At 40.7% G+C, this 20,731-nt stretch overlaps 1 protein-coding gene across 1 annotated transcript in view; it reads right to left on the bottom strand.

The window, feature by feature from the left end:
* Positions 1-20,731, bottom strand: part of gldc (glycine dehydrogenase (decarboxylating)) — a 59,275-nt gene that overhangs the window by 2,105 nt on the left and 36,439 nt on the right. Inside the window, exons 13-23 of the mRNA XM_060907072.1 lie at positions 16,876-16,960; positions 16,748-16,789; positions 15,354-15,496; positions 11,896-11,971; positions 6,414-6,539; positions 6,012-6,161; positions 2,312-2,424; positions 903-1,041; positions 686-797; positions 492-587; positions 209-381 (exon numbers count right to left, since the gene is read on the bottom strand). Of these exons, the coding sequence (XP_060763055.1) occupies positions 209-381; positions 492-587; positions 686-797; positions 903-1,041; positions 2,312-2,424; positions 6,012-6,161; positions 6,414-6,539; positions 11,896-11,971; positions 15,354-15,496; positions 16,748-16,789; positions 16,876-16,960 (1,255 nt within the window). The remainder of the gene's footprint in view (positions 1-208; positions 382-491; positions 588-685; positions 798-902; positions 1,042-2,311; positions 2,425-6,011; positions 6,162-6,413; positions 6,540-11,895; positions 11,972-15,353; positions 15,497-16,747; positions 16,790-16,875; positions 16,961-20,731) is intronic.

Genomic DNA, 20,731 nt, shown 5'->3' with positions numbered 1-20,731 from the left:
CTTTTTAACTGATGGAAAATATTCAAGGAGCGTCTGCATGCGCAATTTTCACAGCACGGCCAGCGAGCGTCTGATATGCCTACTGTGGACAACATGACTTGGATGAATTGAGTGTGTTGAGCTTCCCTGGTCAACCGTTTCATTGTTCAGTGTTCATTTATTGTAGAATACTTACAGCAATTAGCTCAACTAGACTGTGATTGTGTACCTTTAATGGGTTAACTCTAGAATCCATCCTGCCTGACTCGATGTCTGCAATTTCCTGCCGAATGGCTAACAGAGAGTCACAGAATCGGTCCAGCTCAGCTTTGTCCTCTGACTCCGTGGGTTCAATCATTAGTGTTCCAGCCACAGGCCAGGACATGGTAGGAGCATGAAAACCTAGTAAATGTTCCGGAAATTAGTACATTGCTAATAATTAATAATTGTACATGATTAACTACAGAAGAAAAGCTGCGTTAGTGCTTTCTAAAAAGTTTATAATCCTGTACCGTAATCCTGTAGTCTTTTGGCAATGTCCACTGCCTCGATGTTGGCCGTCTTTTTAAACGGTCGAACATCCAAAATAAATTCATGAGCAACAAAACCTGTAAAGAAAGCGTTTGTTTTTCAGGGGGGGGGGGATCTCTAAAATAAGTCTCTAAACTACCAGCAAATATAATGACGCTATCAAAACTGTTCTCACCTTTAGAGCCCCTGAACAGGATCTTGTAATGATTTTCTAGTCTCTTTGCCATATAATTTGCATTAAGGATAGCCACCTCTGTTGCATGCCTGAGACCATTAGCACCCATCATCTATAAAAACATGACATTACAAAAGTTTACTTTTATTTGAGCCATGCTAATGTATTATCAGATTCTGCTAAGAGCTTTTTCCCCTGGCTGGCAGAGTCACATTACCTTTATGTAGGCCCAGGAGATGGGCAGGATGGCACTAGAACCCCAGGGGGCAGCACTGATTGTGCCTAGTGAACTTGGATTGCTGCACTGCATGTTCACTACTGGGTGGCTTGGTAGGAACGGGGCGAGATGTTTCTTCCTGGAACAGAATCAAGTTTATAGCACAAACACATGAATTTAGTTGTGTGCATACATGTGAACAGGACAAAAAAATAATAATAATAATAATTCATTTATGACATTTAGTGTATTCTTTCATTATCATAACAAAAGCTGAAAAAATATATCTGCTCTTTTTTTTTTTTTTTAACTGATCTACAGGGTGTCCCATAAGTCCAGCATCACAGGGTTAATGTATATTTTATATTTTCACAGACCATGATGTATTGAGGAAGAAAGAATGAATCCAAATAATTCTACTCAAATGAAATCAAACATACTGAGCAAATTCTGTAAATGAAAGCTTTTGTTTTGCTGTTTCCCCCCCGTGACTATGCGTTTATGGGACACCCTGTGTCTGTTCTAATGCCGCTTTTCCACTACAAACGTGGCTGAGTCGGGCTGAGCTGTGCCGTGCTGAGTCGGGCTGAGTGGGGCTGTTGGAGTTGCATTTCGACTACAACCGCGCTGAACCGTGCTGGCTGGAAGTGGGTGGACACATTGGGTGGAGTTAGCGAAAGTGGGTGGACGTCACGTGATGTCGTTAAACAGCGCAAACAGTGACATCAGTGAGCTTTTAAGTGGTAGTCTCACGACCCGGATAGTAAACAATAAACATGGAGGACATGGAGTCGTTAGTGTTGCTGGTCTTGGTGCTGTGGCTTGTTGTCACCGACAACGCCAACAGATACTGGCAAGAGCGTATAGATGAGGCGAGGCGCATAAGGCTTCAGAAATTCTCGTAATAAGTAATTATTCTTCTTCCGGGTTTACGGTGTTTACAGATCCCAGCGTGCTCGCGGGGCGTGTGTGGGCATGTGAGGACACTCCTCCTCACCAATCAGTGCACAGGGGAGTGTCTGCTCACGCCCCCAGCCTCACTCGGCTCGCTTTGGCTCGCTTCAGCCCCACTCCAAAACGGTGCGAGTTTTAGGGGCTAAGCAGGGCTGAAGCGAGCCGAGTCGTGCTGTTTTTTGGTAGTCGAAACGCGAGCCGTGTCGGGCTGAAGTGAGCTGAAGCGAGCTGAAGTGAGCTGAAAAAGGGTAGTGGAAAAGGGCCATTAATGAACCAAATTCCTATACTGCCTTCTTTAAATTAGGTTTGAAAACTCTGAGGGTCATGGAAAAAAAAAATTCTTCATGGATCTGAATATTTCAGATTGCTGTCTTGTTGCAGTACACACCCACATTTTGTGGGAACAGTGCAGCAAACACAACAACTCGATTCTGAAAAGCCAAAGGTGTACTTACACTCCAATTGGACCCATGCCAGGGCCCCCACCTCCATGAGGAATGCAGAAGGTTTTATGAAGATTCAGGTGAGAAACATCCGAGCCATAATCCCCTGGCCGACACAGCCCTACCTGTTCGAACAGGAGTGTACAAAGTTAAATTACATTTAGTCATGAAAGTGTTCCGGATTTTTAGATTTTCATGAAGATTCCTCCGGATTTATTCCGCTAATAGACTGGTACCAAAATCCAGAATTGGGACACCCAAAGGCATTTTTGAGACAAAGTCGGCAAAACAGTCTTATTTTGTCAATTTGGGTGTGCCGAATTCAAATCTGCAATATGCCGAGCTCTATCTGACCTCTGTTGACCTCTAGAGGTCATTGAACTTTGGGCCTGTAAACGTCTCAGCTGAACCCAGTTTCTCAGCTTTCTAAGGAATGAAATGTACTAAAATGATTAATGAAGTTAGCAAATGGCCTTGTTTGTTAAATGTTTGGGTGCTGAATTCATTTGTAAAACGACATATGACCTCTGATAACCTCAAGGTCATTAAACTTGGCCTATAGGCCTATGCATTTAACGGCATTTTTAAACTGACTTTACTCCCCCAAAAAGATGAACAGACAAAAAACAAATAGAAAGGAACAAATACAACATTAAATGCCAGTCCATGTACATGTGACTTACTTTTCACAATGAGAATGCCTAGGCGATCACCTTACATAACATTGCATTACATTTAGCGGTTATTGTTTATACAAAGCTACTGAAAAAAGGACAGATTCAGCAGCATACAAAATGTGGGGGCATACAGGGTATACAGGTTAATCAGGGTTAGTATATATGAGAGTTTTTTTCTTTGTTGTTTGTTTTTTGTAAAGGCTTTACCCTGTTTAAAACAAAACAAAGAAAAAAAACCTCTTATATATACTAACCCTGATTAACCTGTATACCCTGTATGCCCCCACATTTTGTATGCTGCTGAATCTGTCCTTTTTTCAGTAGCTTTGTATAAACAATAACCGCTAAATGTAATGCAATGTTATGTAAGGTGATCGCCTAGGCATTCTCATTGTGAAAAGTAAGTCACATGTACATGGACTGGCATTTAATGTTGTATTTGTTCCTTTCTATTTGTTTTTTGTCTGTTCATCTTTTTGGGGGAGTAAAGTCAGTTTAAAAATGCCGTTAAATGCATAGGCCTATAGGCCAAGTTTAATGACCTTGAGGTTATCAGAGGTCATATGTCGTTTTACAAATGAATTCAGCACCCAAACATTTAACAAACAAGGCCATTTGCTAACTTCATTAATCATTTTAGTACATTTCATTCCTTAGAAAGCTGAGAAACTGGGTTCAGCTGAGACGTTTACAGGCCCAAAGTTCAATGACCTCTAGAGGTCAACAGAGGTCAGATAGAGCTCGGCATATTGCAGATTTGAATTCGGCACACCCAAATTGACAAAATAAGACCGTTTGCCGACTTTGTCTCAAAAATGCCTTTAACTCCTTAAATAAGAACTTTTTTGAATTTTGGTACCAGTCTATAATGACGAAATACCTGGAAATCCGGATATTTGACAAAACTCTTGAAAATCTCTGGTTTTCCGAATGGAGAAATGCATTTTTCGGATTTTTCGCGTTCCTAGACAGACACGGCGTAATACTTCGCATCGTCCTTGTATGAGCACGGTCCTTAAATAGCCCAAACATAGTTAATTGATTAAAGACAGGTGTTCTTTGTTAACAGCATGCCTTCAGGTGCACATGCTAAGGTGCGCAGGACTGACACCGTTCTGCGCAAGCGCAACACAATCGCACTAGAAAGCATGTTCAAGCTGCCAATGTAGCTGCAGTCTTTTTAGTTGCGAATTACGAGTATTTCCTCTAGTGTTAATAATTCGCCATGTCAAAACAAGCAAAACTTTCCTACTTCTTTCGACAAGAGAGGTAAGCTAGCTATATACACACACACACACACACACACACACACACGCGCATACACTGGGTGCGATTTGCTGAGGGAATCATCCCCCCCTCTGGTTTTTATCTCTGCTGAAAAAAAAAAATCCTCGGGGACAACCCCGTCAATAAAACAAACCAAAAAAAAAAAGTTGACATGACAGGCATGTTGTGACAGTTTTCTATGGTCTACATTGCACTCACTTTCAAAATGACCCGAAGTGGCAGCTTTGATGTTCACGAATGTCCCCAGCAAATAGATACATTGTAGATAATAACAATATCTTTGCGTTCTCGCAGGGATGCAAACAGCGCGCCTTTTGGCGGATGCCGCCTTTTTCACGGCCGATTTTTTTTTTTTTAGGGGGGGCGTTGGAGTGTCTGATTATAGTTTCAAAGTAAATTCTGTATTAAAATTATTAAATAAGCAAATCTGTTACAGTCCATGAAACAGGAAGTATAAGGATGAGAAAAAAAAAACAGTTTAAATCGGAAAGCTGCGCACAATGTGAACTGCGCCATCAGAGCAAACTGTTCATTTAGTATTCATGTATTTTAGTGATTTTCGAGTCACTGTCCATTTAATCCGGAGGGAGAGAAACATCACAGCAACGCGACAAGCAATGCGAACTTTGTTGTGTTAGTGTTCGTGTATTTAGTCAGAGAGATAGGAAGATGAATTTACTATCTCTGGTTTAGTGTTCGTTTTCATTTAGTGTTATTCATTTGATATCATTGGATGTTATTGAGCTGTTAGCCTATTGTTACCTTAATTTTGTGACGTTTCATGATAAAAAAAAAAAAAAAACCCGTCCCCCCCCTTCTGGTTTTTTGACAAATTGCACCCCTATATATATATATATATATATATATATATTTATTTATTTATTTATTTTCCCCCCATCAAAGTTGCATTTTGTGGTTTTGAAGCTAAGTTTTAGTGCCGTTTCTAGAACACAACATCAAGAAAACATGGAAGAAACAGCAATAATGGAAGAGCCGGTTTCTAAGCTGCCTAAAACTAGCAATGGTAATTTTGTGTTACATAATGTACTCAGGCTGCCCGTCAGTGTGAGAGACACACACACACACACACCCCTGATTTACACGAGGAATGTGGTATTCATTGGTGTGTTTAAATTTACAGACAATACGAACTAATGTAAACAATTGGCTTCAACTCGCATAAATATGAATTGGAAATGTTTAGTTCACTTTAGCTTCTGCAAACGCACGACTCTACTAAAAGATTGATAAACGAGGCTCAGTGTCCCCAACACTGAAACCTGAAAGCTTTAGAAACTAACAGACCTTTACTTTTTAACAGGACTGTTTTGGGATTTTGCTGAGTTTACCTTCAACTGTCTGATTTTTTTTTTTTTCAAAGTAATGAACTGTAGCAGGAAAATCACCGCGTTTTCTAAATGCACTCCTGAAAATTACTCATTAACTAGGGGGATTAAATTTGATATTTTTGACATGTTAATCATTAATGTACATGAAAGAAAAAGGCTTAAAAGTTATAACTCTTTTTAGTGAAAATAAGTACTAGAATGCAGGGTTTTGTGTGTTGTTATTAAAATATTTTCGGGGGATGTTGCGCCCCACCTCCCATATCTTAGTTTGACTTTCAAAAGTTCAGGATTTTTTTCTTTGCTCCACTTTCATCTCTATTATATGCCTGTGCATACTTGATCCCCCTCAGGCAACTCGAACTGTTTTAATGGCTGTATTCTTTGTAACAGAACGTATACCTGTGCATTCATATTCGCTCCATCCAGATAAACCTGTCCACCATTCTGGTGAATGAGCTCACACACGTCACTGACATTCTCTTCAAACACGCCATTCGTGGATGGATATGTGATCATTATGGCAGCCAGGTTTGCTTTGTGTTTATCAACCTACGGATGGAAAAAAGGTGATCAAGTCTCAGTAATAAAATGTTTAATAAGGAAAGCAATTCCATGTTCTAGATTTGTTTCAGACTTAATAAGCTCTGGCAGAAACATATGCCCTGTGTGTTAATATTTTTCTTCCCGGTCTCCCCTGTGCCTGGTGATGGAGTCAGTGATGAAGAGGCAGCCAGACATTATTGTATTCAGGTGGGAACGGCACAGAAAAACAAGTGTCTGATAAAACGTATAATCCTGTACCATTGCCTTCAGATGAGCCATATCAATGCTGCCATCTTTGTCCACCTCTACGACCTGGACTTTCATACCAGCCATCTGAGCGCTGGCAGGGTTGGTTCCATGAGCAGACTTAGGAATCAGACACACCTGCGGTTTAAAACACAAACATGTGCTTAGACGTGCCACTTATTTACATAACACACCCAAAAAAAAAAACACTTGACAAATTAACAGCTTTAAAATATTCTTAACGTATCCTAAAAGTTTACGAAATGCTAAATTTCAGTGTATTTACTTATAACTTTAAGAATTCTTCTAGTAGAACTTGAAGTGACTTTCCATGACTTCTTAAAGATAACGAAATGCTGTTAGAATATTTAAGACGTCACTTAAAGTTACTACATTTAGCATTTAAATATACTTAAAGGTCACTACTACTTTTAAGAATGCCAATAAAGGGTCTTAAAAAGTTACTTGTATATTCAATGAATTTAAAAAGTTCAGTAAAGGTACTTAAAATTTACAACTATATTTAAGGGCTGGTCTTAAATACACTTAAATTTAAGGTTCCTTTAAGGTTTAGATTAAATGCAATTAAATTCACATTTTTACCTCGTGTATAATTAAGTTATTCCACGAAATCGAGTCGTACATGAGCTGATAGCCGAGGAGGGGTGCAACACCGAGTCGGCTACAAGCCATGTACAAGATTGACAGTTTTATTCTATCCACGTTCACTGGATTTTGAGAAACGGAGCATTTTTTTTTTTGCAAACTCAATAAATAAAAACTTTCTACAAAACGTCAGACAAAATCATTTCCACTTAAAATGTAAACAAATCGGTGAAATGACAGTAGCAATTTGTGAAAAATGCTATAATAATAATAATAATAATAATAATGGGGGGGAAAAAAGATACGTTCTCACCATGAAATACTTTTATTCCCTATTTTGTTGCTTTTTTTTTGTATTTTATGGGGTTCTGTTTTCGAGTCTTCATTTAGTCCTCGGTTGGTTCAGCAACACTCTCCGCCATTTTGTTTTTCTCTACTCACTGTATCCTTGACTTGCAAGTGACATCAAAGCAAAATAGAAATCCGGGTGTCGGCCATGTTGGTGGAGATACAAATGCAGGGTTAAGCGACATTCCAGACAAAACATGGTCACGCGTCCGCAACTCTCTTTGTCATACATGTCAACCTATACGGAATGTCCGTATTTTATACGGATTTGATTCAATAAACGTAGTATACGGGCGTATAAATAAAAAGTTATACGGATTCTTTAAAAAAACTTCAATATTTATTTAGAGCTATAATCAATTCCCACGATGATAAACGTACTGTACACCACAGACAGCCAGTAAAGAGTCTTATGAAATCGCGCGTTATCTTGTGGTAGCGAGACTTCGTTCCACTTTTGATCATGCGCACACCGCATTGCGAGAATCCCACCAACTGGGAAGTCACAGACATATAAACACAGACGCCGCCTTCTGCGTAGAATCATACGTCATCCTCGCCGCCATATTGGATGTGGCAAAGTGGAGATTCTTCAACCATCTCTGGTAGACAGTAGCCGAGAATAAAGATGCCTCATTCATGTGCTGCGTTTAACTGTACCAACAGGTTTACCGTCCAAACGAGATCACATGGGATTACCTTTCACAGGTGAGACTGGAAAAATACTTTGTATTCATTCTGAAGGTTTATTGTTATTAATATTGAATAAAAAGTAACTGGGATATATCATTGTTAATTATCATTCAAATTTTAGGTAAATTATTTTAATTTGCATCTTATACGGATTTTATAAGGGAAATACGGATTTTGGAGGTTGGTTATACAGGTTTGATTGACCAAAGGTTGACATGTATGCTTTGTTTTTCTGCTGCTTTAAGCGTTCTTTTAGCTATGCCATATCTTTGTGCTGTATATGGTTGTGGTCACAACAGGACTCGTGACCATGGCATGTTCAGATTTTTTTAGAATTCCATCTGTGATTTAGAAAGAAAGCGAGGAAACTCTGAGGCTTTGTACAAAGAGGAGATGAGGGGATCAGGACACTTCTTCCAATGACCATTTCGTCCAAAGCCTTTTTCATACGCACTATCAATTATTTTATATTTCAGGTATTCCGGTGTTCATGAACAAAAGCCCTGCGACAGCGCTGCTCCGCGCCTAAAGATTTAACATGATCTAGCCAGCTTTAAAAATTAATAACCCAGCCACGGGAGCTCGCAGTGAAGCCAAATTTTACAGGCACCTCCCTCTAAGCATCCCCTTTCGAAAGAGCAAGATCTCGGGTCGGTAGGACCGCGCCTTGGCCCGGGATTCATGAAGGAAGCCCCCTGCTCCGCGCCTAAAAGATTTAATACGATCCAGCCGGCTTTAGAAATTATTAACTTGACCACGAGCTCATAGCAAAGCTAAATTTTACAGACACCTCCCTCTAAGCCTCCTCCTTCGAAAGAGCATGGTTTCGGGTCGGTAGGACCGCGCCTCGGCCTGGAATTTGAACGAAACCCCCCACAAGAGCGCTACGCCGGAAACACAGACATGCAAGTGAGCAGCCTGAAATGACAAGGGACTGAACTCATCCCAGGGTCAGCAAGTGGCACGGGCCTACATGGTTACCCTCCTTAGTACACCCTTTAGTGTCGAAGCACATGTACTAGGGCACTCATTTGCTTTACAAAACTGTGTTTTGCTTCGGTCAAATTCCATTGAGAACTCCTTTTTTCGAACAAACAAATACCTGAAATAAAAAATAACCTGATAGTGCGTATGAAAAAGGCTTTGAACAAAATAACCTGTATTTGTACTTGATGGTCGGTAGAAATGTCTTATCTTCAGAAAAGTCTGACTTTTTTAAATATGGGTCAAAACCACACACACATCTATCTTGTCTTTGTATCGACTCTTCGCTTGACTGTTCAAATCGAAGTAATACTGAGAAAATTCAGCCTTGTTTACAGACACGCGTTCAGCGGCTGCTGTCCTAGTTGCTTTGTATATCCACCATCATGGCGGACGTTCATGACGTAGCACATTTTGATCACATGGTTGCAAGTCATCTGTATGAGCTGATAGCCTAGTAGTAGAGTAGCCAATCAGAGTGCACGATTGCTCATATCCAGTGAATGTGGATAGAATAATATGCCGTACAGTACACAAGGATAACATTAGAATGGGTCAGGACTGGTCAGTCCTGTTACTGTGCAAAATAAGTGTTTATTTTTACAAACTGTGCTAAAAACAGTTGAACTGGCAAGTTCACTAGTTGTAGAATACTGTAGTTGAACTCAACCTTTATACAACAGCCAAAGTCTAACTTGATCATACAAAGTCCATCTGAGCTCCGAGGAACTGAAATGAAGCCCATCAGTGATATGGTACGTGGACATCAATAAACAAACACCTTCCTTAATAAGACTGCAAGTGTGACTCAAAACCCCCAAAATGAGTTAAATCTGTTTCTTCATACATGTTTCATAATCACTAAAGGCAAGACAAACAGTCAATGCCCCTGGGGTTATCAATGTTGGCTTTTTATTTAACCACCAAATATGGAATTTTGCATGGAAGCAAAATACTGCACGCTCCTGGAACACGCTGCTTGCTGCATGTTTTATTTGCTCAACCATGGCTGTTTGGACCTTGGCTGTTTCAGGTATCCTGTCTTTTGTCCAATACGACGTGTTAAAGCCCAGATTATGAAACAATGGAATAAGTGATGTAGATTATGGGTTGTTTTACAATCAGGGTACAAAGTTTGTGTCACAGGGGTCCAAAATTCAAACTGGTTCTTGTACAAGTTTTTAAGTGAAGGACAAGTTAAAGAACAGATTTCAGGTAATTTTTTGACATGTGTGTATGGTAGTTTTGTGTAATCTGCTATAAGATAAAGAAGATTAAGTGTAGCTTTAAGCAGGGCTGGGAGAAACAAATGAAGTGATTCTCGGAGAGGACATTTTTTTTTTGACAATTCAGAATCCACTACGGCGGCACGGTGGTGTAGTGGTTAGCGCTGTCACCTCACAGCAAGAAGGTCCGGGTTCGAGCCCTGTGGCCGGCGAGGGCCTTTCTGTGTGGAGTTTGCATGTTCTCCCCGTGTCCGCGTGGGTTTCCTCCGGGTGCTCCGGTTTCCCCCACAGTCCAAAGACATACAGGTTAGGTTAACTGGTGACTCTAAATTGACCGTAGGTGTGAATGTGAGTGTGAATGGTTGTCTGTGTCTATGTGTCAGCCCTGTGATGACCTGGCGACTTGTCCAGGGTGTACCCCGCCTTTCGCCCGTAGGTCAGCTGGGATAGGCTCCAGCTTGCCTGCGACCCTGTAGAACAGGATCAAGCAGCTACAGATAATGAGATGAGAATCCACTACTTCCATAGTGCTTTTAAATACAAGGCTGTAACCTTTGTGTTAGTTGTCTCTAATATTTATGTCCCAATATCTTGACCACATTTTAGGATGAAAATAATCATTTTAGATGTGTTACTTTATATTGAAAAGTTAGCTGTCTCGGAGAGGACGTTTTTTTGACACAATTACATACTAATTTGATCAAAATAGTCTGAAAACTTACTGGCATTCAACATTAAAACTTAACTATGTTTCCAATGATATGGAACCAAATATTTGTTTTATGGTATAAAGAATGATTTACGGTAAGTGCATCCCTTTTGGAGCTACCTGTGGTCAAAAAAGCACTTTTTCTAAATGACACGAGTAATTTTGCTAAATATGACATATATTGCCATACATTCACCAAAAATAACGTTATCACCAAATTTTTTTTTGCATGGTAAATAGAGCTATCACAGGGCTACAATAAACAACCAAGTTGATTTAGTCAAGCCTTTTGATATTGAAGATAATAAGTGTTAAATGTGATTTTTAGCTTGCGTACCCTGATTGTAAAACAACCCTTATCTCAAATACACTGGGTTTCTTCCTCTGTCTCACACCATCATCTGCTTATTCAACCTGGTCACTTTTATCACTATCTGGAAATGTATTCATTTCAGAAGAAGCACGACAGACTGAAGTTAGAACGGATGCAAAATGCCTGAAATGTTAAACATGAACAAGTCCATGACGGTTCAAGTTTAATCGATTTGCAGATTTGTCAGTTATAACCAAACCAAACTGGCTATTCTGTGGGTGGTAAGAGAGAGCAACTGGACTTGAAGCCTTTCGGATGAGAGGTGAAACGTCTTCAAGAATCTTCAAGCGAGTCCAGTTGCTCTCTCTTACCACCCACAGTTTACTATGACCTGGATGACGAAGAATCTTCACAGACAAACTGGCTATTGTGTAAATCTCTTGCCCTTATCTCCTTCCCATTGTATATCGCTGCAAATCCTAAAAGGACAATCTTCTCTAAGGGTTTTATCTGTTCCCAGCTGATCATGACCCTCATTTTATTCTGTGCCTTGATCAGTTTATGTGGGTTCTATTTTAAACTAGTTACCAATTAACTACATGTATAGACACTCACACTCCTGTGGGATTGTCCTTTGGAGTTCAGATAGGCTTTGATAGCAGCCAGGCCGGCATATTCTCCCTGAGCACCACTGTGTGGAAAAGCAACACAACATTCAGGCTGGCACGCAACCCTGCCTCAGCAGATTACAGTTCAAAGTTCTTAAGGAGCATATCTAAATGAGGATAAAGTACAGCATGAAAAGAAAAAAAACCCACCACCACCACTATATTAAGTGTTAATCAGTCTGTCCTTGAGTTCTCTTAAGATTCACAAACATTAACAGCCATCATACTGTTTCGTTTTTGAATGAACTCGTTCAGCTACATTACCATTTATAGGGCAACAACTCCTTCAGAGCTGCTTGGCAGATGGCAGACAGCCCACATAATCTTAGCCCAATTATAAAAGGATTAAAAAAAAAAAAAAAAAAGTGTGTTGATAATTCACAAAGAAAACATAATTGTTGGTTTGGTGAAGTTATGTGTAAGGACACGTTAATGTAACGAGTCTCCAGCAGAAACACTGACAGTGATTTTTCCAGGACAGAGAAACCCTTTAAACTTGGTCTTTGAGTGAGTCCTGGATTCTTGGTAATGTGACAAGCTGCTTTTTTTTTTTGTCGTTTTATGAACTTCGAGAGAGACGGCAAAAAACAATAATTAGATTAGATTTTTTTTAAAGTATGACGTCATTCTTCAGTAAATTGAAGACAGCAATAATTGGCAAATTGCTGTTAAGAAATGCTGTTACAGGAAAGTAATCAACTTTGGGTTGTAGTTAGTCCGTTTTATTCCTTAATTAACTGACTTAAGGGCGTGGTCCAACAACACCGATAATTATAATTTGCACTATTCCGCATTACCTCATCTTAACAGCTGCTGGTTTGTTTATACTGCTTATTTCATGTTTACCTGCTATACCTCAAGTGCCCTTGACTGTTTGGTTATTTGAACCTATATAAATAAAAGTTTTAGTTTAGTCTACGTCTAGTTCATATCTAGAGTGTTTATATTGTTTGAGTGTTTAGTCTGTGTGTAGTTCTTATCTAGTGTTTACACTGTTTATTTATACTGTTTATATTGTTGAGTGTTTAATCTGGCGGCATGGTGGTGTAGTGGTTAGCGCTGTCACCTCACAGCAAGAAGGTCCAGGTTCGAGCCCCGTGGCCAGTGAGGGCCTTTCTGTGTGGAGTTTGCATGTTCTCCCCGTGTCTGCGTGGGTTTCCTCCGGGTGCTCCGGTTTCCCCCACAGTCCAAAGACATGCAGGTTAGGTTAACTGGTGACTCTAAATTGACCGTAGGTGTGAATGTGAGTGTGAATGGTTGTCTGTGTCTATGTGTCAGCCCTGTGATGACCTGGCGACTTGTCCAGGGTGTACCCCGCCTTTCGCCCGTAGTCAGCTGGGATAGGCTCCAGCTTGCCTGCGACCCTGTAGAAGGATAAAGCGGCTAGAGATAATGAGATGAGTGTTTAATCTATGTCTAGTTCCTATCTAGTGTGTTTATACTGTTTATATTGGGTTTTTTTTTCAATTATTCTATTTTTTTATTTATTGCATTGCCTGTTTGCACCGTGGGTCAGAGAGGACTCATATTTCATCTGTGCTGTATGTCAAGCATGTATAGCATATTTGACAATAAAGTTGACTTGACTATATACCTGTAACTACAACTATGACTATACCTCTGCCTGAATTTCGTTCCAGTCTGGAGCAGTCACACCACAACTATAATATCAGTTGGTCCTGACACTCAGGTAAATAAATATACGTGGTTGTTGGTTTTCATGGGAAAATGTAGCAGTTGTATGCCGTTTGTTTGCACACCCAGTGCATTCAGCAGCACACAATGGCTGACAGTGACAGCAAGGAAGAGCTGTGTTTGATTAGCCTGGGCCCGCCCATCCTAAGTGTGACGCAACACGAGGGCCTGTTGAGAGTCTGGCAAGGCAAGCTATCTACAGCTCTTCCAAGCTCCCGAAAAATCGGGAGCCAATCAACTTTGAGCATCTCCAACGGCCCTGGGTAGAGGCGTGTTCAAGGCAGTGACGTAGTAGAACTGCGACCGGAAGCCATAGATTGTTTACAGAATCTATGCCGGAAGCGCTTCATTCACTAGAAACATTACGAACATGGAGCAAGTTCTCATTGAAAACGGAGCAAAGAGCAGCCCTGGAGGTATTTATTGAAAGGAAGGACGTTTTCGCCTTGCTCCCGACCGGCTTCGGTAAGAGTTTAATCTACCAGTTAGCCCCGTCGCGTCACATACGTCAGAGGAAAGAGTGATGTGATTGGTTTAAGCTTCGTCACAGCCTTTTCTGGCTTCGACCAGTAGCAAACTGAGGCATTTCAGGGAGGCGGATCAACCACGCACTTTGGGAAACGGTTGGGCTTAATATCTTTGCCAGACCAAATGCTCGCAGAGCTCTGAAGTCGCGTTAGCCAGACTAGTGTTTGATGCTCATTTTGCACAGAAGGCAAAGCTGAAAGAAGAAGAAAAGGAGAACCTGGGTGCATGAAATCCTGCAGCACAGACAGAAGCTGGGAGAATTTCACCGTTTTGTTCGGGAATTGTCTTCCCATGAAGACAGGTTTTTCCCAATACTTCTGAATGTCTGAGGTGCAGTTTATGCAGATAAATCTCCACTTGGTGGAAGGAGATTTGACAAAACAAACCAGCACATACAAAAAGACCAATCAGCGCAAAGGAAAGATTAGCTTTATTGCTCAGGTGAGTATTTAATATTGTCATCAGACAAAAAAATAAGTCCAATGCACAAGTGTCCACTATCCACCACAGTATCAAAATAACAGGTGTATCTTTGTACAGCTTGTGCTTTTTGTCATGAAGCATGGGATTCTTTGACACTTCTATTATCAGCTTCTCCTCCATTGATACAACAAGGATGTACGAAGATGCCCAGGAAAAATAGCACGTGCTTAGATAACGTCACATGTAAACGATTACCTGATTGGTCAGATGTTTTATCAGACCTGGGGGGGGGGGGGGGGGATTGCTCCAGAGGCATGCTCATCGATACCAATAAACCCAGGCCTGGGCTATAGGTATCGTTATCGGTCTGGCGTGACCACCAACCACAAACTACAGGGGACTGATTTTATTTATAGTTATAGGTATTGTGGGACCGGGCCATTACTGTCCACGGAAAGAACAACTGTTCTGGTGGCACTAAGGATTAATTTTAGGACGATGCTAGTGAAGTGTACAAAGTTGTCAAAGGACCAAAATTCAGTCAAAGCCATTTAATTCACTGTAACAAAACCACATTGTAAAGAATGATAACCTGTGGAGTTATAGTCAGACAGTTACTTTAATTAAATTTAAGGAAAAAAAAACACTGATCACTGTAATTCGTAATTTGTTATTCCCTACTTATTGCTAATGTGAGTGAAAGAGGGAACCTACGATACTTGATCACTGAAGCATCAGTGCAGCAGATGCAGTGCTTACCTGTTTGGTTGGAAGGAGATTTTGTCATATCCAGTGATCTCACAAAGATCTTTTTCCAGTTGTTGAAAGAGCTGCTGATAGCCCTCTGCCTGATCCAGCGGCACAAAGGGGTGGATGTTAGCGAACTCCTGCCAGGTGATTGGCTATCAATGAGTGGAGAAGAGGAAAAAAAAAAAAAGTTTTCATGAATGAGCTGGCTCAGTGAGGGTCAATAAACTGGAGTGAGCAAAGAAACTCAAATCAACTGGCCATTTGGCAAAGCAATGGCCTGCACATTCCAAAGCATATGGGGTACATGGTCTTGGTGACGGCACACATTCTTATATTCGAGCCAAACACAACCTTGACAACGACACCAAGGCTACATCCACACGACAACGAGATGTTATTTAAAAAAATATCGCGTCCAAATGGGCAACGATCAGTAAAATATCAGGTCCATATGGCAACGCAACGCTTGCTGAAAACGATGCAATACACATGCCACACCTCTAGGGGTGCTGTAAGACGGTCCCTTCGGAGACACCAGAACAATAGAAGTAAGGACGTATGCGCATAAACTATTATGCGCGAGACTTCATATTAGCCACAAAGTCAGGAAAATCTGTTCGTAAAATTACATTATAATGACCAAATACAATGAAAAGTATTTTTCCAGTCTCACCTGTGAAAGGTAATCCCATGTGATCTCGTTTGGACGGTAAACCTGTTGGTACAGTTAAACGCAGCATACGAATGAGGCATCTTTATTCTCCGCTTTGACCCATCCAATATGGCGGCGAGGATGACGTATGATTCTACACGGAAGGCGGCGTCTTTAATGGTCCGGAATAAATTGAATGCTACACGTTGATGGATTAATTTGTTCTTCTACGCCCTTTTTGAGGAATGTATTGTAGGACTTAAACCAACATCTGAAGAGGTGAGATCGCTCCTTTTTTTCCCTATTTTTGCTGGCGGGATTGACTCTGCCCTAAGGGCTATTCTCTCTCTCTCTCTCTCTCTGCACCATTACACAATAAATATTCACAGTGAAAATATTTTGTAAGCGCGTTTCATGAACCAAGTTATAGGATTTGTTGACAACTTGCATTGAGTTCGTTACACTTCTACCCGGCGTGAAGCACTCACAGTCATGTGGTTGTGACGTCATCGTAAACAAATCCGTTCTACTCATCCAGACGACTTCGCAACGGCAACATTGCCAGATCTTTCCACTCTGGAACCCGTTCTCAAAAGATTGCGTTTTGGGGCACCCAAAACGCCGGTGCCGTGTGGACGCCAGGCCGAAACGATAAACAATTGTATCGGAGTTACCTGAATCCGTTGCCGTGTGGACAGGGCCCAAGGCTATCCACGATTGTTCTGCATAAGCCAGAATAAGCATGACTCACCATGAGTTCAGACGAGCTGTTCAGCTTCATTGTGCAGGATCCCTGCATTCAATAACACTTTCAGTGGAACGTTTACATAGAAACAATGAGATATAATACGTATTCAAACTGTTCTCTTCATGACTTACCAAAGGAATCATACTGTGTACAAGAGAAATGTCTTTATTCTCCAATCTTTTCATATAACGCACAATGTTGGTCTCTGAGTGATAGCTGAAAAGTGCAAAACATTCACATGTTACTTTTGTGCATAATAGAAAAGCCAAGCTGAACACACTGTACTTAAACATAATGGGAAAAATAGTCTGGCTGCTTCTCCATGAACATTTACATCCTCTCGTGAACAGTATTATACAATAGCAGTCAAAGGTCTGGACACACCCCATCATTCAGAATAGTTTGTCTGCATTTTGACTATTTTACACATTGGTGAACAATATCGACATCACCACACGTATGAAATAACATCTGGAACATGTATGGAATTATGTGGTAAACAAAAAAAAAAGTGCTTAAAAAAAAGGTTTCGTTTTATTGGCACCATCTTAACCAGTTTCACAAGGTGGTCACACGAAATGCTTTTTAATTCACAGGTAGTGTTCCAGCTTACGCATTTTACCAGCATGCCACACCCTGCCCTCCAGAACTTACACCTTGTACTCAAATACCAAGACCATGCAAAAATTTTTAAATGTGCACTGCTCCCTTGACATACGCTCTGCCACAGAAAGAAAGCATTCCCTAACAAGTACTAATGAATATTGCCGACTTCCAGTGGAAGTAACGCATGTTGACCAATCACAGAACACTATTAGTGTGGGTCAATGCTCCATCAACCATTCTGTCTTCGTAGCAGAGGACGAGAGGAGCGAAGCGCCATACTTACTGTAAGGGAATACGGTAAAGCAAAGCATCGACCTGATTTTTGATGGCTTTTGTGACCACAGGGAACCCGATTGTAAGTGCAAGGCAACGCATCTCAAACACTTGACCACCGGAGAATGAAATTTGTATCTTTACTTAAGACAGATGGGTTTTTAATCCAGCGCTTATTTTTAATTTGCTTTTTAAAAAAAAATATGGGATTATTTACGAACACATTTTACGGAAAATATTCACGAGAGTTCAGTTTTTCTTCACAAATTTCCAAGATGATATGCTGGTGGAAAAAAATAAAACTCTTGCGACCCTGTGGTTATGGTGGGATTCCCCAATGCACGCATGCATCCAGGTCACTGACGAAATTAGTTTTGAGTGCTTTTGCTACTTTTTGTTTTTGTACTTACAAACTTGGTACTAAAATACTAAATGGTTATGAGAAGCAGCTTTGGGACCCAAAAGTCACCAGTTCAAGTCCCTGGACCAACAAGAATGGCTGAAGTGCCCTTGAGTAAGGCACCTTACCCCTCCAGCTGCTCCCCAAGCTGTACTGGGTATGTTGTATGTCGCTCTGGATACGAGTGTCTGCTAAATGCCTGTAATGTAACGTAATGTCCTGCTTTCTTACCGTACAATCACAACGATACAACAGAATAAAAAGTCCTTAACCATTTTGGAAGTGCTTGAGGAAAAGTAGCAATGAAACAGGGAGTCATCACTTTTTATCCTTTGAAATGCGATGCGAGAATTCTCGATGCTGGCGAATGCATTAAGCTTACTCAAGCTTAACTTTCAAGTCTTGTGGAGAAACTGGATTATTTTAGCTTATTTATTAATATTACTTTAATTATTCTATTTAGGTTGATTTTGTGCCCTTGCAAATATTTTCCTCATACACTCATCAGGAGCTCCACTTTTAGGCAGTGCCTAGCGAAGCAAGGTAAACACAAGCGTAAAAAGCAGCGGTGCCTACAAACGCACAAAAGAGGGGGGAAGAAAAAAAAAAAAAAAGAGTTGATTAAAGCTGCAAGGGGCTCAGAAAACTGAGCATCTCTGTTTGCCAGAACACAGTGATGTCTAGAAGTTGTGGGATGAAACAAATTCAATCAAAAAATTTAAGACCAATAGATCAACACTCTAGATATAGATCTAGAGAAAATCTAGTCACTAACATTAACATGTTAGATTAGATCTAGTCTAACATTAATACCCCAGACTAATATTAATTATCGATTAATGCTATTGCTATTATTATTAACTAACGTTAGACCTAGTCAAGGCCAATTGCAATTGGATTACAACCATTTATTCATTTTAAATTGGCCTAACTGTTAGGACTGCCGTTAGTATTATAATACAGCAATAAATCTAAACGTTAGATCTTTACAGTTAAGTTGCTGTACGTCAGTAGGCTGAACATCCATCCATTATCCGTAACTGCTTATCCTGTGCAGGGTTGCGGGCAAGCTGGAGCCTATCCCAGCTGACTATGGGTGAGGTACACCCTGGACAAGTCATCAGGTTATCGCAGGGCTGACACAGAGACAAACAAACAACCATTCACACTCACATTGGGCCACCAATTAACCTAACCTGCATGTCTTTGGACTGTGGGGGAAACCGGAGCACCCGGAGGAAACCCACGCAGACACGGGGAGAACATGCAAACTCCGCACAGATGGCCCTCACCGGCCGCTGGCTCAAACCCAGGACCTTCTTGCTGTGAGGCGACAGTGCTAACCACTACACCACCGTGCCGCCCAGGCCAAACATTACCGATCTACATTTGGCCCATGATCTCATTTTAGATGATGATGATTTACAGATCTATATTCGCTAATATTTTTGCCGTCTTGATGCACCATGTTATCGGTGATTTGTGCAAAAATACAGACATATGATCAAAGCTAAATTTATTAGAGCAACACTGACAAGTCAGCACTAATGAATCCTTTATCATCTTTCACACTTTTCCTTTAAAATTAGTTTAATGGATTTAAACATTTTGCACCAATCGACTGATTATGTGAATGTGGAGACCTGTCTGTGGATTTATCAAAGCTGTCAGTCTTTGCAGTAATGTCAGCATTCAGCATTTTACTTAACTATCCTGGTTAATATTAATTATTAAATACAGTTATACAGGGCCTGTGACAAACAGATGTTAACTGTCAGCAAGGTCTACATTCAGGATTAGTTAGTTTTTTATATCAAATGACTTGCACTGCTTTGCAAAATCTTATAAATAAATAGGTCAGCCTGTTTAGGAAAAAAAAAAAAAAGTCAGGTTAGTAAATTTATTCTCAGCACATCTGCAGCTAAATGCAGGGATTTTTGAGAGACTGATTAAATTGATAGTAACAAATAGAACAGGAGAGAAATTACATTCCTGAATGTATACATTGTGTAAAACTGGTACAGAGACAAATCACTTTAAATGCCTTTATTCGAATTATTATTCAACTCTGATGTCACTTATTATTGTGTGTGTATTAGTTTTAGATAGTATTAATAATACCATTATGAAGCATTGTATTAAACTGGTTAACTAAAGTTTCAGATTTGCTTACTTTATTTTACAAAAGTAATCTACCGCGCATAGTTGCCCAATATGGCTAAATTTGCATGCTGGATTCTTTGCTAATAAGCGATGTACACAAAACTACCCTTTGAAGCATGAAAAATTGCTTGCGTAATTGTTGGCACCCTGCCCTCTTGGAAAGTTGGCAGGAACACTGACAAGTATGCCTTGTCAAAAGTTCTTCTCATCTCATTATCTCTAGCCGCTTTATCCTGTTCTACAGGGTCGCAGGCAAGCTGGAGCCTATCCCAGCTGACTACGGGCGAAAGGCGGGGTACACCCTGGACAAGTCGCCAGGTCATCACAGGGCTGACACATAGACACACAACCATTCACACTCACATTCACACCTACGGTCAATTTAGAGTTACCAGTTAACCTAACCTGCATGTCTTTGGACTGTGGGGGAAACCGGAGCACCCGGAGGAAACCCACGCAGACACGGGGAGAACATGCAAACTCCACACAGAAAGGCCCTCGGCCCCTTTCCACGGGGCTCGAACCCGGACCTTCTTGCTGTGAGG

This window comes from Neoarius graeffei, chromosome 24, assembly GCF_027579695.1.
Source record: "Neoarius graeffei isolate fNeoGra1 chromosome 24, fNeoGra1.pri, whole genome shotgun sequence".
NCBI classification, from domain to species: domain Eukaryota; kingdom Metazoa; phylum Chordata; class Actinopteri; order Siluriformes; family Ariidae; genus Neoarius; species Neoarius graeffei.
This window is presented reverse-complemented; position numbering and strand designations above follow the sequence as displayed.